General features: G+C 40.4%; 1 protein-coding gene across 1 annotated transcript in view; it reads right to left on the reverse strand.

Moving 5' to 3' along the window:
* Positions 1 to 19,708, reverse strand: part of LOC102408791 (basement membrane-specific heparan sulfate proteoglycan core protein) — a 129,168-nt gene that overhangs the window by 12,160 nt on the left and 97,300 nt on the right. Inside the window, 1 exon segment of the mRNA XM_045162689.1 lies at positions 830 to 1,186. Coding sequence (XP_045018624.1) covers positions 830 to 1,186 — 357 coding nt within the window.

Here is a 19,708-nt window from a genome sequence, read left to right on the forward strand (position 1 = left end):
GAATACTCTAAATGAGCACCTTTGCTACCTCAATGGGACTTCTCCTAAATCACCCACAAGGGGAACCTATTCCCTGGGAAGGGACATTCTGGGATGACCCAGCTCTGCTGGGAGCCTTCAGTGACTGTGTGAGTCAGTCCCCGAATCACAGGAGGGTTTTCTCAGCAGATTCCCAGGAAACACCCAGCCTCTAGGCTTCTCCTCCAAGCAGGGCCATCAGAGTAAACACTGAGCCTGTGCCATCGGAATTCTTCTCAGTATAGCATTCTGAAGAGAAAATAAGGAAACACACTTCCCCTCCCTGCCTTGGATGGATTTCTCCTCTTTAGGACGGAAGAGGACATAAGCTTCATGGGAGAAGAGCCCCTGTCTGTTTTGTTCACTGCTTATTCCACCGCATCCAGAGCAAGGTCTGTCACACAGTAGGCGCTCAGTAACTGCTGAATGAGGAGAAGACTCTGCGACACTGAGGGGAGCACTCTCTGGAAGTGCGAGGTGATACTTGGCCTGTGGCAGGGCAAGTCGCTCAGACTCTCAGTTCCCTCATCCCTGGAACCAAAGCCTGGACAAGATGGAGAAGACTGTGGGCTGTGGAGCCAGGCAGATTGGCCTCCTGCCTTTCCCGACCTTTACCAGCCACGGGGCCTTGAGCAAATAGCACGACCCCAATAGGCTTCAACTTCCCTGATCTGTAGAAGAGAGTGAAATTATACTATGTCCAGAACATGAATAAGCACCCACTGCTCCACCTGATTTTTTTTCCCCCAAAGAGTGGAGAGCATTCCTATTGACATTTTATCATAGTCCAGGGGACAAAGGCCATACTCACCGCTCACAGTGAGATGAGTGCCTGGTCCAGACTTAAACTCCACGTCGCCCTGTTCTCCTTTCCGGAACCTCACACAGTGGTAGACACCAGTGTCTGCTGGGGTGATGTTACTGATGCGGATGGAAAAGTCCATGTTGTTTCTCTTTGTGGCATCTGCAACAGTTGTTACTCTGGGGAAGGGGGCTTCTTTTTGACTGTAGATGAACTCCCGATCTGGCCCAGTTCCCCTGAACCACTTGGTAGGCCCCACAGGGCTCAGGGAGGTCACGGTGCAGTTCAGAGTGGCCGTCTCTCCTGCTGCAACTGACACTGACTTCTCAGGCTGAATCACCTGCAGCTCCCCGTCACCTGCCGCTCCTGGAGGAAGACACAAAGCAGTTATTTATTCTCCTCATGTGATCCTATGTGTTTTCTTCAGTATGTATCAACAACAGGTTTTATTGACTTAGTGCACCATGAGCCAGCCTTGAACTCAGCTCGTTGCATGTACATTGCATGTGACCTATACCATGAGCCTGTAATGTAAGATACTAATATAAGAGAGGAACCGAGGCACAGAGGGGTCAAATGATGTGGCAGAGAATGGGATTGAGTACTTGAGCCCTCTTTGGATGTGTCAAGCTACACCAAATATTTCTGGCTCTTCTTTTTGTGGCCTCACGGAGTGTCACACTTCTAACCTTTGCATTAACTGGAACCACATGTCTTTTTTAGACCACTGAGTTGTGAGAAGTGATGGATGTATTTTGTAGGCTATTTATTTATTTATTTTTCTTTTATTTATTATTATTATTATTTTTTTTACTTTACAATATTGTATTGGTTTTGCCATACATCAACATGCATCCGCCAGGGGTGTACACATGTTCCCTATCCTGAAGCCCCCTCCCATCTCCCTCCCCATACCATCCCTCTGGGTCATCCCAGTGCACCAGCCCCAAGCTTCCTGTATCCTGCATCGAACCTGGACTGGCGATTCGTTTCTTATACGATATTATACATGTTTTACTGCCATTCTCCCAAATCATCCCCCCTCCCTCTCCCACAGAGTCCAAAAGACTGTTCTATACATCTGTGTCTCTTTTGCTATCTTGCATACAGGGTTGTCATTACCATCATTCTAAATTCCATATATATGCGTTAGTATACTGTATTGGTGTTTTTCTTTCTGGCTTACTTCACTCTGTATAATAGGCTCCAGTTTCATCCACCTCATTAGAACTGATTCAAATGTATTCTTTTTAATGGCTGAGTAATACTCCATTGTGTATATGTACCACAGCTTTCTTATCAATTCATCTGCTGATGGACATCTAGGTTGCTTCCATGTCCTGGCTACTATAAACAGTGCTGCGATGAACATTGGGGTACACGTGCCTTGTAGGCTATTTATTTAATGAGAAAAGTTTTATGAAACAACTTCTTTCTTCCCCAGAGATCCACATTCTCATGATGGGATTGGCTCCAACAACCTGGTTACGTGACAGTGATGAGCAGAGCTCCCAATACAGAATGCACATTTAGTTCAAGAAGAAAGTAAAACATTGTTTGAAGTCCCTGGGATTTTATCCCAATGACATGAGTGAGTGAGTGAAAGTTGCTCAGTCATGTCTGACTCTTTGCAACCCCATGGAATAGTCCATGGAATTCTCCAGGCCATAATACTGGAGTGGGTAGCTGTTCCCTTCTCCAGGGGTCTTCCCAACCCAGGGATTGAACCCAGGCCTCCCATATTGCAGGCAGATTCTTTACCAGCTGAGCCACCAGGGAAGCCCTCCAATGACATAGTCATGTTAAATTAGTTACCTTAGGCTACTGTAATAAACTGTCAAAAATTTAGTGTCTTAAAATGATAATTCTGGATGTCAAAGGACCAGAAATGGTATTACTGGACTAAAATCAAGGAGTCAGCTGGGTTACATTTCTGGAGGCTGTGATCACTGCCTCTCCGAATTCTTGAGATTGTCTACACTCCTTTCTTCATGGTTTCCATCCTCTTATGACTCTAGTAGCGCTTCCACTGTCCTTTGTCCTTCTCAGACTTTGGATTTCCTATCTCCTTCTTACCAGATTACATTAGGCTCACACTGATAATCTAGGATATTCTCCCCATAGCAAGAGTCTTAACTTAATTCACTTTCACAAACTCTCTTTTGGTACATAAAATAAAATGGTCATAGATGAGTATTAGGACATGGATCACTTTGGGGAACACTATTCTTTATTATTTGTTTACTTGATTTATAACTTTTTAAAACTGATGTGGGTTAGGGTTAGCTTCCTTGATGGATCAGTGGCAAAGAATCTGCTGGCCAAGCAGAAGATGCAGAATTGATCCCTGGTTGGGGAAGATACCCTGGAGAAGGAAATGGCAACCCACTCCAGTATTCTTATCTGGGAAACCCGATGGACGTAGGAGCCTGGCAGGCTATACAGTCCATGGGGTTGCAAAAGAGTCAGATGTGACTTAGTAACTAAACAACAATTGTTGATTTACAATGTTGGGTTGATTTCTGCTGTACAGAAAATGACTCAGTTATACACATATATACATTCTTTTTTTTAATATATTCTTTTCCATTTTGGTGTATCACAGGTTACTGAATACAGCTCTCCATGCTATAGAGAAGGACCTTGTTGTTTATCCATACCATACACAATACCTTACCATCCCCCTATGCTCTCCCCCTGGCAACAAGTCTGTTTTCTACTCCAGCAAGTCAGTTGCTGTTTCACAGACAGGTTCTCATTTGTGTCATTTTCTTTTTCTGGCATGGCTTTGGGATACTTGTTCCCCGACAGGGGTCAAACGTAGGCCGTCTACAGTGAAAACTCAAGAGTCCTTGCCACTGGACCCCCAGGGAATTCCCCGTGTCATCTTTCAGATTCCATATAGAAGTTATAAGGTAGTTGTCTCTCTCTTTCTAATTTAGTTCATTTAGTATGATAATCTCCATTCCCTTTTTCAAGGGACCTTGCTGATCCAGGGATTGAACCTGGGTCTCCTGCATTGCAGGCAGATTCTTCATCATCTGAACCACCAGGGAAGCCCACAATAATCTCCAATTGGTCCATGTTGCTTCAAATGGCATTATTTCATTTTTAGTGTGGGTTTGAGTAGTATTTCATTGTATACACGTACCACACTTCTTTATCCATTCAGCTGTTGATGGACTTCAATGTTGTTGCTGTATCTTAGATATTGTGAATAGTGCTGCCTTGAGCATACGGATGCATGTATCTTTGTGGATTAGAGTTTTGTCTGGATATATGCCTAGGAGTGGGATCACTGGATAATATGGCAATTCTATTTTTATTTTACTGAAGAAACTTCATACTATTTTCCATAGTGACTGTACCAACTTCCATTTCCACCACCAGTGTAGGAGGATCCCTTTTCTCCACATCCACTCCAGTATTTATTATTTGTAGAGCTTTTAATGATGACCATTCTGACTAGTGTGACATGGAACCTCATTGTAGTTTTGATTTGCTTTTCTCTAATAATTAGTGAGTGTCTTTTCATATACCTATTGGCCATCTTTATCTCTTTGGAGAAATGTATACTTAGATTTTCTGCCCTTTTTTCAATTAGGTGTTTTGCTATTTTGTTGTTGAGTTACATGAATTGTTTATACATTTTGGAAGTTAAGCCCTTGTCAGTCACATCATTTGCAAATATTTTATCCCATTCCATATGTTGTCTCTTTGTTTTGTTTATGATTTCTTTTGCTGTACAAAAGTTTATAGTTTGATTAGATCCCACTTCTTTATTTTTGTTTTCACTTGTACTGCCTTGGGAGACTGACGTAAGAAAACATTGCTACAATTTATGTCAATGAATGCTTTGCCTGTGATCTGTTCTAGGACTTTTTTGATGCCATGTATAATACTTAAGTCTTTAAGACATTTGGGTTTATTTTTGTGCATAGTGAGAGGGTGTGTTCTAATTTTATTGACTTACATGCAACTGTCCAACTTTCTCAATGCCATTTTCTGAAGAGACTGTCTTTTTCCCATTGTATATTGCCTCCTTTGTCAAAGTTTAATTGAATGTAGCTTCATAGGTTTATTTCTGGGCTCTCTATTCTGCTCCATTTATCCATATGTCTGTTTTTGTGCCAATACCATACTGTTTTGATTACTGTAGCTTTGTATCATAGTTTCTGACGTCTGGGAGGGTTATACTTCTTGCTTAGTTCATCCTGTTTAGGTGTTGAATTCTGTCAAATGCTTTTTTTGCACCTCTTTGGTAAAAGTCTTTACCCAAAGAGGAATCCCAATCCAGGGATTCATCGGTCTTGTCAAAGCTGATATCGGATAAAATGGAACCAGATTCATCAATGGTTGACAGTCTTTTGTTCCCAGCATTGCCACTGGCTGGTTGGCCTCTGTTGAGAAAAGCCAGAGCTAATTTTTGCTCTTCACTTAGTCGAATGCTGTCAGATGTGCCACACATGAGCATCTCTCGAATCAGCTGAATCTGTCTTTCCAGCTTTTCACAGTCAGCCTCAGCTCGCTGTCTCCGTTTGATCTCTACATCCACCTGATCATGTGGCTTTTGTGTTTTCTTTTATGATGTGGTATATCACATTGATTTATTTGCATATGTAGAATCATTCTTGTGAACTTGGGATGAATCTCATTTGATTGTAGTATATGATCTCTTTTATGTGTTGTTGGATTTGGTTTTCTAATATTTTGTTGAGAATTTTTCCATCTATATCTATCAAAAATATTGGCTTATAATTTTCTTTTTTGATGGTGTCTTGGTTTTGGTATCAGAGTGATGTTGGCTTCATAGAATGTCTTTGGAAGTGTTCCCTCCTCTTAATATTTTGGAAGAGTTTGAGAATTATTAGTAAAAGTTCATCTTTGTATGCTTGGTGGGCTTTACCTGAGAAGCCATCTGGTCCTATACTCTTATTTGTAAGGAGTTTTTTTTTCTTAGATTAAAAAATATATATTTATTTTTATTTAATTTTTTTGGCTGCAGTGGGTCTTTGTTGCTGCATGCTGGCTTTCTCTAGTTGTGGCAAGTAGGCTACTCCTCCTTGTAGTATGTGGGCTTCTCATTGTGGTGGCTTTTCTCGTTGCAGAGCACAAGTTCTACACATGTGGGCTTCCATAGCCCACATACATGAGCCCACATACATGAGGCCACATACATGGCCTCAGTATTACAGCTCACAAGTTCTAGAGTCCTGACTTAGTAGTTGTGATATGCAGGCTTAGTTGCTCTTAGAAGTGGGATCTTCCTGGACTAGGGATGGAACCAGTGTCCCTTGCATTGCAAGAAGGATTCTTAACCACTGGAGCACCAGGGAAATCCCCAGGAGTTTTTAAATTACAGATTCTATTTCACTTCTAGTGATTGGTCCATTCAAATTATCTATTTCTTCTTGGTTTAACTTTGGTGGACTGTATGTCCATATCTTCTTGGTTGTCAAATTTGTTGGCATATAATTCATAGGATTATGAATTCATAGGTTTCTCTTATGTTCTACATATATATATACATAAGATATATATATGTGTGTGTGTTTGTATATATATATATAACTGATACTGCAGTATCAGTTGTTATGTTTCCTTTTCCATTGCTTATTTTGTTTATTTGGGTTCTCCTTTTTCTTCTTGGTGAGTCTGGCCAGAGGTCTGTCAATCTTCTTTACTCTTTCAAGGAATTGGCTCTTGGTTTCATAGATTTTTTCCATAGTTTCTTTAATTTCTATTCTATTTATGTCCTCTCTGACCTTTATTATTCTTTTCCTTCTGCTGACTTTAGATTTTGTTTGTTCCTTTTTTTCTAATTCTATTAGGTTAAGTAGGTTAGATTTCTAACTTGAGATTTTTCTTGCTTTTTTTTTTTTAATGAAGGCCTATGGTACTTCTCTCTTAAGAAGTGTTTTTGCAACATCCCATAGATTTTGTGTGGTTGTGTTTTCATTATCATTTGTCTTAAGGTATTTCTAACAGAAGCAGAAGATTTTAAGAAGAGGTGGCAAGAATATACAGAAGAACTGTACAAAAAAGATCTTCATGACCCAGATAATCACAATGGTGTGATCACTGACCTAGAGCCAGACATCCTGGAATGTGAAGTCAAGTGGGCCTTAGAAAGCATCCCTACGAACAAAGCTAGTGGAGGTGATGGAATTCCAGTTGAGCTATTCCAAATCCTAACAGATGATGCTGTGAAAGTGCTGCACTCAATATGCCAGCAAATTTGGAAAACTCAGCAGTGGCCACAGGACTGGAAAAGGTCAGTTTTCATTCCAATCCCAAAGAAAGGCAATGCCAAAGAATGCTCAAACTACCGCACAATTGCACACATCTCACACGCTAGTAATATTCAAAATTCTCCAAGCCAGGCTTCAGCAATACATGAACCATGAAATTCCAGACGTTCAAGCTGGTTTTAGGAAAGGCAGAGGAACCAGAGATCAAATTGCCAACATCCGCTGGATCATGGAAAAAGCAAGAGAGCTCCAGAAAAACATCTATTTCTGCTTTATTGACTATGCCAAAACCTTTGACTGTGTGGATCACAATAAAGTGTGGAAAATCCTGAAAGAGATGGGCATACCGACCACCTGACCTGACTCTTGAGAAACCTATATGCAGGTCAGGAAGCAACAGTTAGAACTGGACATGGAACAACAGGCTGGTTCCAAATAGGAAAAGGAGTACATCAAGGCTGTATATTGTCACCCTGCTTATTTAACTAATACGCAGAGTACATCATGAGAACGCTGGGCTGGAAGAAGCACAGACTGGAATCAAGATTGCTGGGAGAAATTCCAACCTCAGATATGCAGATGACACCACTCTATGGCAGACAGTGAAGAAGAACTGAAGAGCCTCTTGATGAAAGTGAAAGAAGAGAGTGAAAAAATTGTCTTAAAACTCAACATTCAGAAAACGAAGATCATGGCATCTGGTCCCATCACTTCATGGGAAATAGATGGGGAAAAAGTGGAAACAGTGGCTGACTTCATTTTTCTGGGCTCTAAAATCACTGCAGATGGTGATTGTAGCCACGAAATTAAAAGACACCTACTCCTTGGAAGGAAAGTTATGACCAACCTAGATAGCATATTAAAAAGTAGAGACATTACTTTGCCAACAAAGATCCATCTAGTCAAGGCTATGATTTTTCCAGTGGTCATGTATGGATGTGAGAGTTGGACTGTGAAGAAAGCTGAGCACTGAAGAATTGATGCTTTTGAACTGTGGTGTTGGAGAAGACTCTTGAGAGTCCCTTGGACTGCAAGGAGATCCAACCAGTCCATCCTAAAGGAGATCAGTCTGGGGTGTTCATTGGTAGGACTGATGTTGAAGCTGAAACTCCAATACTTTGGCCACCTGATGCGAAGAGCTGACTCTTTTGAAAAGACCCTGATGCTGGGAAAGATTGAGGGCAGGAGGAGAAGGGGATGACAGAGGATGAGATGGTTGGATGGCATCACTGACATGGGTGATGTACATGGGTTTGGGTAGACTCCAGGAATTGGTGATGGACAGGGAGGCCTGGTGTGCTGCAATTCATGGGGTTGCAAAGAGTGACTGAACTGAACTAAGGTATTTTTAAATTTTCTCTTTGATTTCATCATTGATCCATTGGTTTTTTTGTAGATTGTCATTTGCTCTCCATGTAATTGTTTTTTCTCATTTCTTTTTCTGTGGTTGATTTCTACATTCATGCCATGTAGTCAGAAAAGTTACTTGAGATAGTTTCTATACTCTTAAATTTGTTAGATCTTGTTTTGTGCCCCAATATGTGGTCAATTTGAGAAAATGCTCCATGAATACTTAAAAAGAATGTGTGTTCTGCTTTTGGGGGGATATAATGTCCTGAAAATGTCAATTAAGTCTAACTGTTCTTTTATATAATTTAGGATCTCTGTTGCCTTACTGCTTTTCTGTCTAGAAAATCTGCCCATTGATGTGACTGGGGTGGAAAGTCTCTTACTATTCACATCAATTTCTTCCCTTATATCTGATAGTATTTGTTTTATGTATTTGGGTGCTCCTATATTTAGGTGCATATATATTGATAAAATTCTCTTCTTATATTGATTCTTTTATCATTTTATAGTGTCATTTTTTCCTTTGTGGCCTTTGTTAAAATCCAGTTTGTCTGATATGTGTATTGTGACCCCCACTTTCTTCTCATTTCTATTTACATGAAATATTTTTTTCCATCCACTCACTTTCAATTTATGTGAGCCCTTTGCCCTAAATTGGTTCTCTTGTATGCAGCATTTTGTAGGCTCTTATTTTTTTTAATCTAATCTGTCACTCTATGTCTTTTGATTGGACCATTTAGTCCATTGACATATAAGGTAATTATTGATAGATGAGTATATATTTATTGCCATTTTAAGTTTTTCTTTCCCATTGATTTTATATTTCTTCTTTCTCCCTTTCTTTTTCTTTTACTTTTTTTCTTTTGTGGTTTTATGATTTTCTTTTGTATTATACTTATGTTCTCTTCTTTTTGTTTTGTGTGAATCTATTGTGTGTTTTAAATTTGTGGTTACCCTGTTTTACAAGTATGTCAATCTCGCCTATAACTATTTGTCTAAGGAAGAAAGGAAGGAAGGAAGGAAGAAAGAAAGAGAGAGAGAGAGAAAGAAAGAGAAGTCGTTCAGTCATATCCAACTCTTTGCAAGCCATGGACTGTAGCCTGACAGGCTCCTCCGTCCATGGGATTTTCCAGACAAGAATACTGGAGTGGACTGCCATTTCCTTCTCCAGAGGATCTTCCCAATCCAGGGATCGAACACAGGTCTCCTGAATTGCAGGCAGACTCTACCTTCTGAGCCACCAGGGAATCGGGTATTTTGCCTCAGACTGGTAGTCATATTGGCTCAAACGCATTCTAGGAAATGAAGAAAAAAAGTACATTTTCTTACTCTACTTTCCCACATTTTATGATTCTGATGTCCTCTTTTACATTTTTCATGTTCATTTTGGCTATTATCATTTTCATAGATATTTAAAATGAAAAAAATATATGTGTACTAGCTTATTTAGATGATTTGCTTTCCAATTGTGATTTTTCTCTTTCACATATATTCTTACTTCTCTTGTAGTTAGAGAAGACCTTTCAGTATTTCCTTTAAGATAGATTTAGTATGGCTGTTTTTCTCAGTTCTGCTTGCCTGAGGAATTCTTCATCTCTCCTATTCTAAATGATAATCTTGATAGAGAGAGGATCCTAAGTTGCAGGTTTTTATTTTTCAGGACTTTGAATATATTTTGCCACACCCTCTGGCCTGCAATGTTTTTGTAGAGAAATCAGCTGATAGTCTTACAGGGTTCTCTTGTAATTAACTCTTTTTCTCTTGCTACATTAAGAAACCTCTTTTTATAATTTTTACCATTTTCATTATAATATGGTTTGGTGTAGCTCTGTTTGGGTTTACATTGTTTGGGACCCTCTATACTTCCTGTACCTGAATATATGCTTCCTTTTTAGGTTTCAGAAGTTTTCAGCCATAATTACTTCAAGTACATTTTTAATCCACTTTTCTCTTTCTTTCCCTTCTGGAATCCTTATTTTGCATAGATTGATGAGCTTTATATTATCCCATGGGGGTCTTATATTGTTTTCATTCTTTTCCTTTTGACTTTCTCTCTGCTGTCCTGATTGGGTAATCTCTAATATTTTATCTTCCAGATCACCTGTTTGTTCTTCTGCATCATTCATCTTACTATTCATTGCTTTTAGTTCCGTTTTGTCTTGGCAAATTAGTTTTCTAATTTCTCTTGGTGTTCTCTATAGTTAAAGGTTTCTTTCTTTCTTTTTTTAGAGCAGTCTATATTCTATTGGTATTTAGTTAATTCAGTTGCTCAGTCATGTCCAACTCTTTGCAACCTCATGGACTGCAGCACGCCAGGCTTCCCTGTCCATCACAAACTCCTGGAGCTTGCTCAAACTCATGTCCATTGAGTTGGTGATGCCATCCAACCATTGCATCCTCTGTTGTCCCCTTCTCTTCCTGCCCTCAATCCTTCCCAGAATTAGGGTCTTTTCCAATGAGTCAGTTCTTTGCATCAGGTGGCCAAAGTATTGGAGTTTCAGCTTCAGCATCAGTCTTTCCAATGAATATTCAGAACTGACTTCCTTTAGGATTGACTGGTTTGATCTTGCAGTCCAAGGGACTCTCAAGAGTCTTCTTCAACACCACAGTTTAAAAGCATCAATTCTTTGGTGCTCAGCTTTCTTTATAGTCCAACTCTTACATGGCTACTGGAAAAACCATAGCCTTGACTAGACTGACCTTTGTTGACAAAGTAATGTCTCTGCTTTTTAATATGCTGTCTAGGTTGGTCATAGCTTTTCTTCCAAGGAACAAGTATCTTTTACTTTCATGGCTTCAGTCACCATCTGCAGTGATTTTGGAGACCAAGAAAATAAAGTCACTCACTGTTTCCATTGTTTCCCCATCTATTTGCCATGAAGTGATGGGACCAGATGCCATGATCTTCATTTTCTGAATGTTGAGTTTTAAGCCAACTTTTCACTCTCTTCTTTCACTTTCATCAAGAGGCTCTTTAGTTCTTCTTTGCTTTCTGTCTTAAGGGTGGTGTCATCTGCGTATCTGAGGTTATTGATATTTCTCCTGGCAATCTTGATTCCAGCTTGTGCCTTATCCAGCCCGGCATTTCGTATGATGTACTCTGCATATAAGTTAAATAAGCAGGGTGACAATATACAGCCTTGACATACTCCTTTCCCTATTTGGAACCAGTCTGTTGTTCCATGTCCAGTTCCAACTGTTGCTTCTTGACCTGCATAAAGATTTCTCAGGAGGCAGGTCAGGTGGTCTGGTATTCCCATCTCTTGAAGAATTTTCCACAGTTTGTTGTGATTCACACAGTCAAAGGCTTTTGTGTAGTCAATGAAGCAAAAGTAGATGTTTTTCTGAAACTGTCTTGCTTTTTCAATGATCCAATGGATGTTGGCAGTTTGATCTCTGGTTCCTCTGCCTTTTCTAAATCCAGCTTGAACATCTTGAAGTTCACAGTTCACATACTGTTGAAGGCTAGCTTGGAGAATTTTGAGCATTACTTTGCTAGTGTGTGAGATGAGTGCAGTTGTATGGTAGTTTGAACATTCTTTGGCATTGCCTTTCTTTGGGATTGGAATGAAAACTGACCTTTTCCAGTCCTATGGTCACTGCTAAGTTTTCCAAATTTGCTGGCATGTTGAGTGCAGCACTATAACACCATTGTTTTTTAGTATTTGAAATAGCTCAACTGGAATTCCATCACCTCCACTAGCTTTGCTCATAGTGATGCTTCCTAAGTCCCACTTGACTTCGCACTCCAGGATGTCTGGCTCTAGGTGAGTGATCACACCATCACAGTTATCTGGGTCATGAAGATCTTTTTTTGTATAGTTCTTCTGTGTGTTCTTGCCACCTCTTCTTAATATTTTGTGCTTCTGTTAGTTCCATTCCATTTCTGTCCTTCATTGTGCCTGTCTTTGCATGAAATGTTCCCTTGGTATCTCTAATTTTCTTGAAGAGATCTCTAGTTTTTCCCATTCTATCATTTTCCTCTATTTCTTTGCATTGATCAGTGAGGAAGGCTTTCCTATTTCCCCTTGCTATTCTTTGGAAGTCTGCATTCAAATGGGTATATCTTTCCTGTTTGCCTTTGCCTTTAGCCTCTCTTCTTTTCTCAGCTATTTGTAAGGCCTCCTCAGACAACCATTTTGCCTTTTTGCGTATCTTTTTCTTGGGGATGGTCTTGATCACTGCCTCCTGTACAATGTCATGAATCTGTCCATAGTTCTTCAGGCAGTCTGTCTATCAGATCTAATCCCTTGAATCTGTTTGTCACTTCCACTGTATAATGTAAGGAATTTGATTTAGGTCATTCCTGAATGGCCTAGTGGTTTTTCTTACTTTCTTCAATTTAAGTCTGAATTTGGAAATAAGGAGTTCATAATCTGAGCCACAGTCAGCTCCAGGTCTTGTTTTAACTGACTGTATAGAGCTTATCTATCTTTGGCTGCAGAGAATGTAATCAATCTGATTTTGGTAATGACCATCTGGTGATGTCCATGCGTAGAGTCTTCTTTTGTGGTGTTGGAAGAGGGTGTTTGTTATGACCAGTTTGTTCTTGCTATGACCAGAAAGGCTATTCTATTGATAACCTTTCTTAATTCCTTCAATATTTTCATCATCTGCTGTTTGAAATCGGCATCTATTAGACTAAAGAGGTCTGTTTAATTATTTGTTTTTTCAGGGGGAATTCTCTTGGTCTTTTAATCAGGAGTGGTTTCTCTGATTCTTCATTTTACTTATGTTTTTCTTATTCTGTGTGTTTAAAAGAAGCAATTATCTACTGTTTTCTTGGAGGGCTGTTTATTCTTGGGAGTGTCCCTGTGTAGCTTGTGTGGGTTTAACATTCTTGGTGCAATGACTATTTTTAGTATGTATCCATGTCACAGCTTTCCTCCGTGTGTGTTGGTTGTTATTCCCCTTATAGGGGGTATGATGATGTAGTGGCTGGTGCCCAGTTCTGGGGTTCTTAGCAGTGGTGGTGGCTCGTGTGCACCCCTCAGAGCATGCAACGGGGTGAAGGCAGCTTGTGACCACTCCTACACAGTCTTATTCTCTACAGCATTGGAATATATATTTTCACCACCAGATGCATCCACAACTGAGCGTCATTTCTGCTTTGACAAGCCACTTCACTCTTTCTGGAGCTATTAGTAATTGCCCTCCACTCTTCCCCAATAGCATCAGTTCAGTTCAGTCGCTCAGTCTTGTCCGATTCTTTGCGACCCTGTGAACCACAGCATGCCAGGCCTCCCTGTCCATCACTAACTCCTGGAGTCCACCCAAACCCATGTCCATTGAGTTGGTGATGCCATCCAACCATCTCATCCTCTGTTGTCCCCCTCTCCTCCTGCCCTCAATCTTTCCCAGCATCAGGGTCTTTTCAAATGAGTCAGCTCTTCGCATCAGGTGGCCAAAGTATTGGAGTTTCAGCTTCAACATCAGTCCTACCAATGAACACCCAGGACTGATCTCCTTTAGGATGGACTGGTTGGATCTCCTTGCAGTCCAAGGGGCTCTCAAGAGTCTTCTCCAACACTACAGTTCAAAAGTATCAATTCTTTGGCTCTCAACTTTCTTTATAGTCCAACTCTCACATCCATACATGACCACTGGAAAAACCATAGCCTTGACTAGATGGATCTTTGTTGGCAAAGTAATGTCTCTGCTTTTGAATATGCTATCTAGGTTGGTCATAACTTTCCATCCAAGGAGTTGCAATCACCATCCGCAGTGATTTTGGAGCCTAGAAAAATAAAGTCAGCCACTGGTTCCACATCTATTTGCCATGAAGTGAATTGGACATCTTCTGACCTGTGGGACTCATCTTCTGGTTTCATATTTTTTTTTCATACTGCTCATGGGGTTCTTGCAGCAAGAATCCTGCAATGGTTTGCCTCCTCCAGTGAACCACGTTCTGTCAGAACTCTTGACTATGACTCATCTGTCTTGGGTGGCCCTGCAAGGATTGGCTCATAACACTGTTGAGTTACGCAAGCCCCTTTACCATGACAAGGCTGTGATCCATGAAGGGTATGTATAATGTATGTGTGTGTGTGTATGTGTGTAAAGTGGAATATATTTGTTGTTATTGTTCAGTTGCTCAGTCATGTCTGACTCTTTGTGACCCCATGGACCCCATCCACTATCTCCCAGAGTTTGCTCACACTCACGTCCATTGAGTTGGTGATGCTATCCAACCATCTTGTCCTCTGTTACTCTCTTCTCCTAATGCCCTCAATCTTTCCCAGCATCAGGGGCTTTTTCAGAGAGTCAGCTCTTCACTTCAGGTGGCAAAAGTATTGGAGCTTCAGCATCAGTCCTTCCCGTAAATATTCAGGGTTGATTTCCTTTAGGATTGACTGCTTTGATCTCCTTGCTGTCCGAGGGACACTCAAGAGTCTTCCCCAGAACCAAAGTTCAAAAGTATCAATTCTTCAGTGCTCAGCCTTCTTTATGGTCCAACTCTCACATCTGTACATGACTACTGGAAAAACCATAGCTTTGACTATGTGGATCTTTATCTGCAAAGTGATATCTCTGCTTTTTAACACTCTGTCGAGGTTTGTCATAGCTTTTCTTCCAAAGAGCAAGTGTCTTTTAATTTTATGGCTGCAGTCACAGTCCACGGTGATTTTGGAGCCCAAGAAAATAAAGTCTGTCAGTGTTTCCATTTTCTTCCCCCATCTATTTGCCATGAACTGACGGGACCAGATGCCATGATCTTAGTTTTTTGAATGTTGAATTTTAAGCCAATTTTTCCATTCTCCTCTTTCGCCTTTATCAAGAGGTTCTTTAGTTCATCTTAACTTTCTGATGTTATTGACATGTTTGGATTCCAGAAATCTTGATTCCAGCTTGTGATTTATCCAACCTGGCAATTCACATGATGTCACTTGGTCACGACTGAGTGATTTTCACTTTCACTTTTCACTTTGCATATAAGTTCAATAAGCCATGTGATGATATATAGTCTTGACATACTCTTTTCCCAATTTTGAACCATTCTGTTGTTCCATGTCTTGTTCTAACTGCTGCTTCTGAACATGCATACAGGTTTCCATTTATAATGTAATACTGCTCAGCCATAAAAACGAAATTTTGCCATTTGCAGCAAAATAGATGGAATTGGAAGGCAAATGAAATAAGTAAGACAGAGAAAGACAAATAGTGTATGATACAACTTATGTATGGAAAATAAAAAATACAGCAAACTAGTTAATATAACAATAAAGAGACAGACTCAAAGATATAGAGGACAAACTAGTGGGGACAAAGAAAGGAAGAGGAAAATATAGGCTAAAGGGTGAAGAGGTGCAAATTATTACATATGAAATAAGCTACAAGGATATATTGTACTACACCAGGAATACAACCAATATTTTATAATAACGATAAATGGAGTTTAACCTTTAAAAGTTGTGAATCACTATATTTTACACCTGTAATTTACAAATTATTTTACAGCAACTATACTTCAATATAAAGGAAATAGCCCAAAATTCCATCAATAGATGAATAGATAAATTAAATGTGAGATATATATATATATATATATATATATATATATATATATATATATATAAAATATTTCAGCCCTAAAAAGCAAAACATTTTGACACCTACATCATGGCATGGATGAACCTTAAAAATATGCTTAGTGAAATAAGCCAGATAAAAAAGGACAAATAGATGATTCCAGTTATGGTACATAGTATAGGCAAATTCACAGAGAAAAAGTAGAATAGATGTTTCCAGTGGTTGCAGGGAAAAAGAAATGAGGAGTTACAGTTTAATGAATAGATTTTCTGCTGCTGCTGCTGTTGCTAAGTCACTTCAGTCGTGTCCGACTCTGTGCGACCCCATAGATGGCAGCCCACCAGGCTCCCCCATCCCTGGGATTCTCCAGGCAAGAACACTGGAGTGGGTTGCCATTTCCTTCTCCAATGCATGAAAGTGAGAAGTCAAAGTGAAGTCGCTCAGTCGTGTCCGACTCCCAGTGACCCCATGGACTGCAGCCTACCAGGCTCCTCCGTCCACGGGATTTTCCAGGCAAGAGTACTGGAGTGGGGTGCCATTGCCTTCTCCAAGATATTCTGCTACAGATGTTGAAAAAGTTCTGGCAATATGTACTGTAACGCTTCACAACACTGTGAAGGTCCTTAGTGCCACTTTGTATCCTTCAGTTCAGTTCAGTTCAGTCCCTCAGTTGTGTCCGACTCTTTGCGACCCCATGAATGCAGCACGCCAGGCCTCCCTGTCCATCACCAACTCCCAGAGTTCACTCAGACTCACGTCCATCGAGTCGGTGATGCCATCCAGCCATCTCATCCTCTGTCGTCTCCTTCTCCTCCTGCCCCCAATCCCTCCCAGCATCAGAGTCTTTTCCAATGAGTCAACTCTTCGCATGAGGTGGCCAAAGTACTGGAGTTTCAGCTTTAGCATCAGTCCTTCCAAAGAACACCCAGGACTGATCTCCTTTAGAATGGACTGGTTGGATCTCCTTGCAGTCCAAGGGACTCTCAGGAATCTTCTCCAACACCACAGTTCAAAAGCATCAATTCTTTGGCACTCAGCTTTCTTCACAGTCCAACTCTCACATAAATACATGACCACTGGAAAAAACATAGCCTTGACTAGACAGAATTTGTTGGCAAAGTAATGTCTGCTTTTTAATATGTTATCTAGGTTGGTCATAACTTTCCTTCCAAGGAGAAAGCATCTTTTAATTTCATGGCTGCAATCACCATCTGCAGTGATTTTGGAGCCCAGAAAAATAAAGTCTGACACTGTTTCCACTGTTTCCCCATCTATTTCCCATAAAGTGATGGGGCCAGATGCCATGATCTTCATTTTCTGAATGTTGAGCTTTAAGCCAACTTTTTCACTCTCCTCTTTCACTTTCATCAAGAGCCTTTTAAAAAAGTTCCTCTTCCCTTTCTGCCATAAGGATGGTGTCATCTGCATATATGAGGTTATTGATATTTCTCAAAGTAGTTAAAATGGTAAATTTTATGTTTTTTATATTTTACTGCAAAAAAAAACAAATGAGATCTGAAACATGGTGATTGCCCCAAATAAAGCTTTTGAACTGAACCAAATGGTTCAAGGAAAAATAAAATGTGTGATTCTACACTTGATCTTAGCCAAAAGGCCAAGGAGTGATAAATGTGTGATTCTAAATGTTGATACATTTGAGGAAACTACAAGTGAATAGGAAGGTAGAACCATGGGGACAAGCAAGCAAGGAAACAGCAAATTCCAAAATCATGTTTTGAAAAGAATTGCAGGCGGCTGACTACATTTGGACACTGAGTTACAAGTTAAAGGGACACGAGTCACCATGGGGCCAATTATTTTACTACAGGTGCAAGTTTACCAGATTGATTTCACTGCCTCCTTAACTACCCTGTTTCTGGAGATACAGAGAAATACAAACATGTTCCTTATCTGAAATGTTCTATTAAACAGGCAAGGGTCTAATTACAGGGGTATAAATCAGAGGAGCAGGCTGTTTTGGTGCCACAAACAAATTCTGTGTTCTTTTCTGTTTCTTGCCTACTCCTTGGGTAGAAAATATGTGGTTCATCTTTGTGGAGTATGAGCTGCTAACCCACTCACTTCAGTTCAATTCAGTCACTCAGTCATGTCCTACTCTTTGTGATTCCATTGACTGCAGCATGCCAAGCTTCCCTGTCCATCATAAACTTCTGGAGCTTGTTCAAATTCATGTCCATTGACTCAGTGATGCCATCTAACTATCTCATCCTCTGTCATCCCTGTCTCCTCCTGCCTTCAATCTTTCCCAGCATCAGGGTCTTTTCCAGTGAATCAGTTCTTCGCATCAGGTGGCCAAAGTATTGGAGTTTCAGCTTCCGCATCAGTCCTTCCAATGAATATTCAGGACTGATTTCCTTTAGGATTGACTGGTTTGTCTCCTTGCTGTCCAAGGGACTTTCAAGAGTCTTCTCCAATATCACTGTTTAAAAGCATCAGTTCTTCCGTGGTCAACTTTCATTATGGTCCAACTGTCACATCCATATATGACTACTGGAGCTTTGACTATACGGACCTAGGCACTATTTGTAACCAATCATGCCTCCTAAAGAGGGGGCATGCTATTACAGGGTAAATACCGTGATGTGCCAACATCATCAAATGGTTTAGGTTTTTAAGTCTAGACAAGATTGAGGTTAGGGAAGTTGAACTGTTAAGATAAAAATTGGAAGAAATAGGAAAGAACATTGGAGGGAGGAATGGAAGGAGAGGAGGAGAGGGAAGAGAATAAGGGTCAGGAGCCAAAGAATTAAAAAAAAAATACGCTACAATCTGTGAATCAATAATTATTCTATTTATATCTCTGCTCCAGGCCTTTCCTCTGAACTCTGAATTGAATGTCCAACTATATACTCATCATGTTCTTTGTATAGATATAACCATCTCACAGTTAAAACATCTAAAACTGGACTGAATTTCCCCCCACAATCTCTGTATCTCAGCTGAGCCCCTCTTCTTCTTCCAGATTGTTAAGGAAATTAAATAAATAGTCTTGTTTAAGCTTCAGAGACAAAGCAGAGCAGGCCTGTGGCCTTGCTTCTAACCTGCCTGGACATTGCCCTGACTGTGAGTGCCCTGACTTGCCTGCTGTGAGTGCAAATCTTATAGCACCATGGATAAGAATCTTAAAATTGTTGAGCCCCTGGAGGGGCCCTGGCTAACCAAGTCACAGGCTCAACATGCCAAGTTTTACATGACAAAAAGCATTAACATGAAACCAGAGCTGCAGTTTGCTCACAGATTGATGATGATATCAGTTTGCATTCTGTGATTATACCTGGGAATCCCGAACTGCAATTTTTGAACTCTCACTTACAGAATGGACATGCTGCCTGGGACCTTTTCCCAATTGGGACTCCAGATGTGCTGTGTCATGGGGACTTCCCAATGTTGTTTGAGTCTGGATGTTGGTCAAAACCCAATTTGATGATGTATCCTCTGCTGTTGCTATTTCTCTCTCTCTTTTTAATGTTAGTATATTGAAAGTAAGCTAGATAATTCTCTAATCAGTTCAGTTCAGTTCAGTCACTTAGTCGTGTCTGACTCTGTGACCCAATGGACTGCAGCACACCAGGCTTTCCTGTCCATCACCAACTCCAGGATTTTGCTAAAAACTCATGTTCATTGCATTGGTGATGCCATCCAACCATCTCATCCTCTGTCGTCCCCTTCTCCTCCTGCCTTCAATCTTTCCCAGCATCAGAGTCTTTTCCAGAGTCAGTTCTTCACATCAGGTGGC

Source organism: Bubalus bubalis, chromosome 14 (genome assembly GCF_019923935.1).
Source record: "Bubalus bubalis isolate 160015118507 breed Murrah chromosome 14, NDDB_SH_1, whole genome shotgun sequence".
Classification (NCBI taxonomy): Eukaryota; Metazoa; Chordata; class Mammalia; order Artiodactyla; family Bovidae; genus Bubalus; species Bubalus bubalis.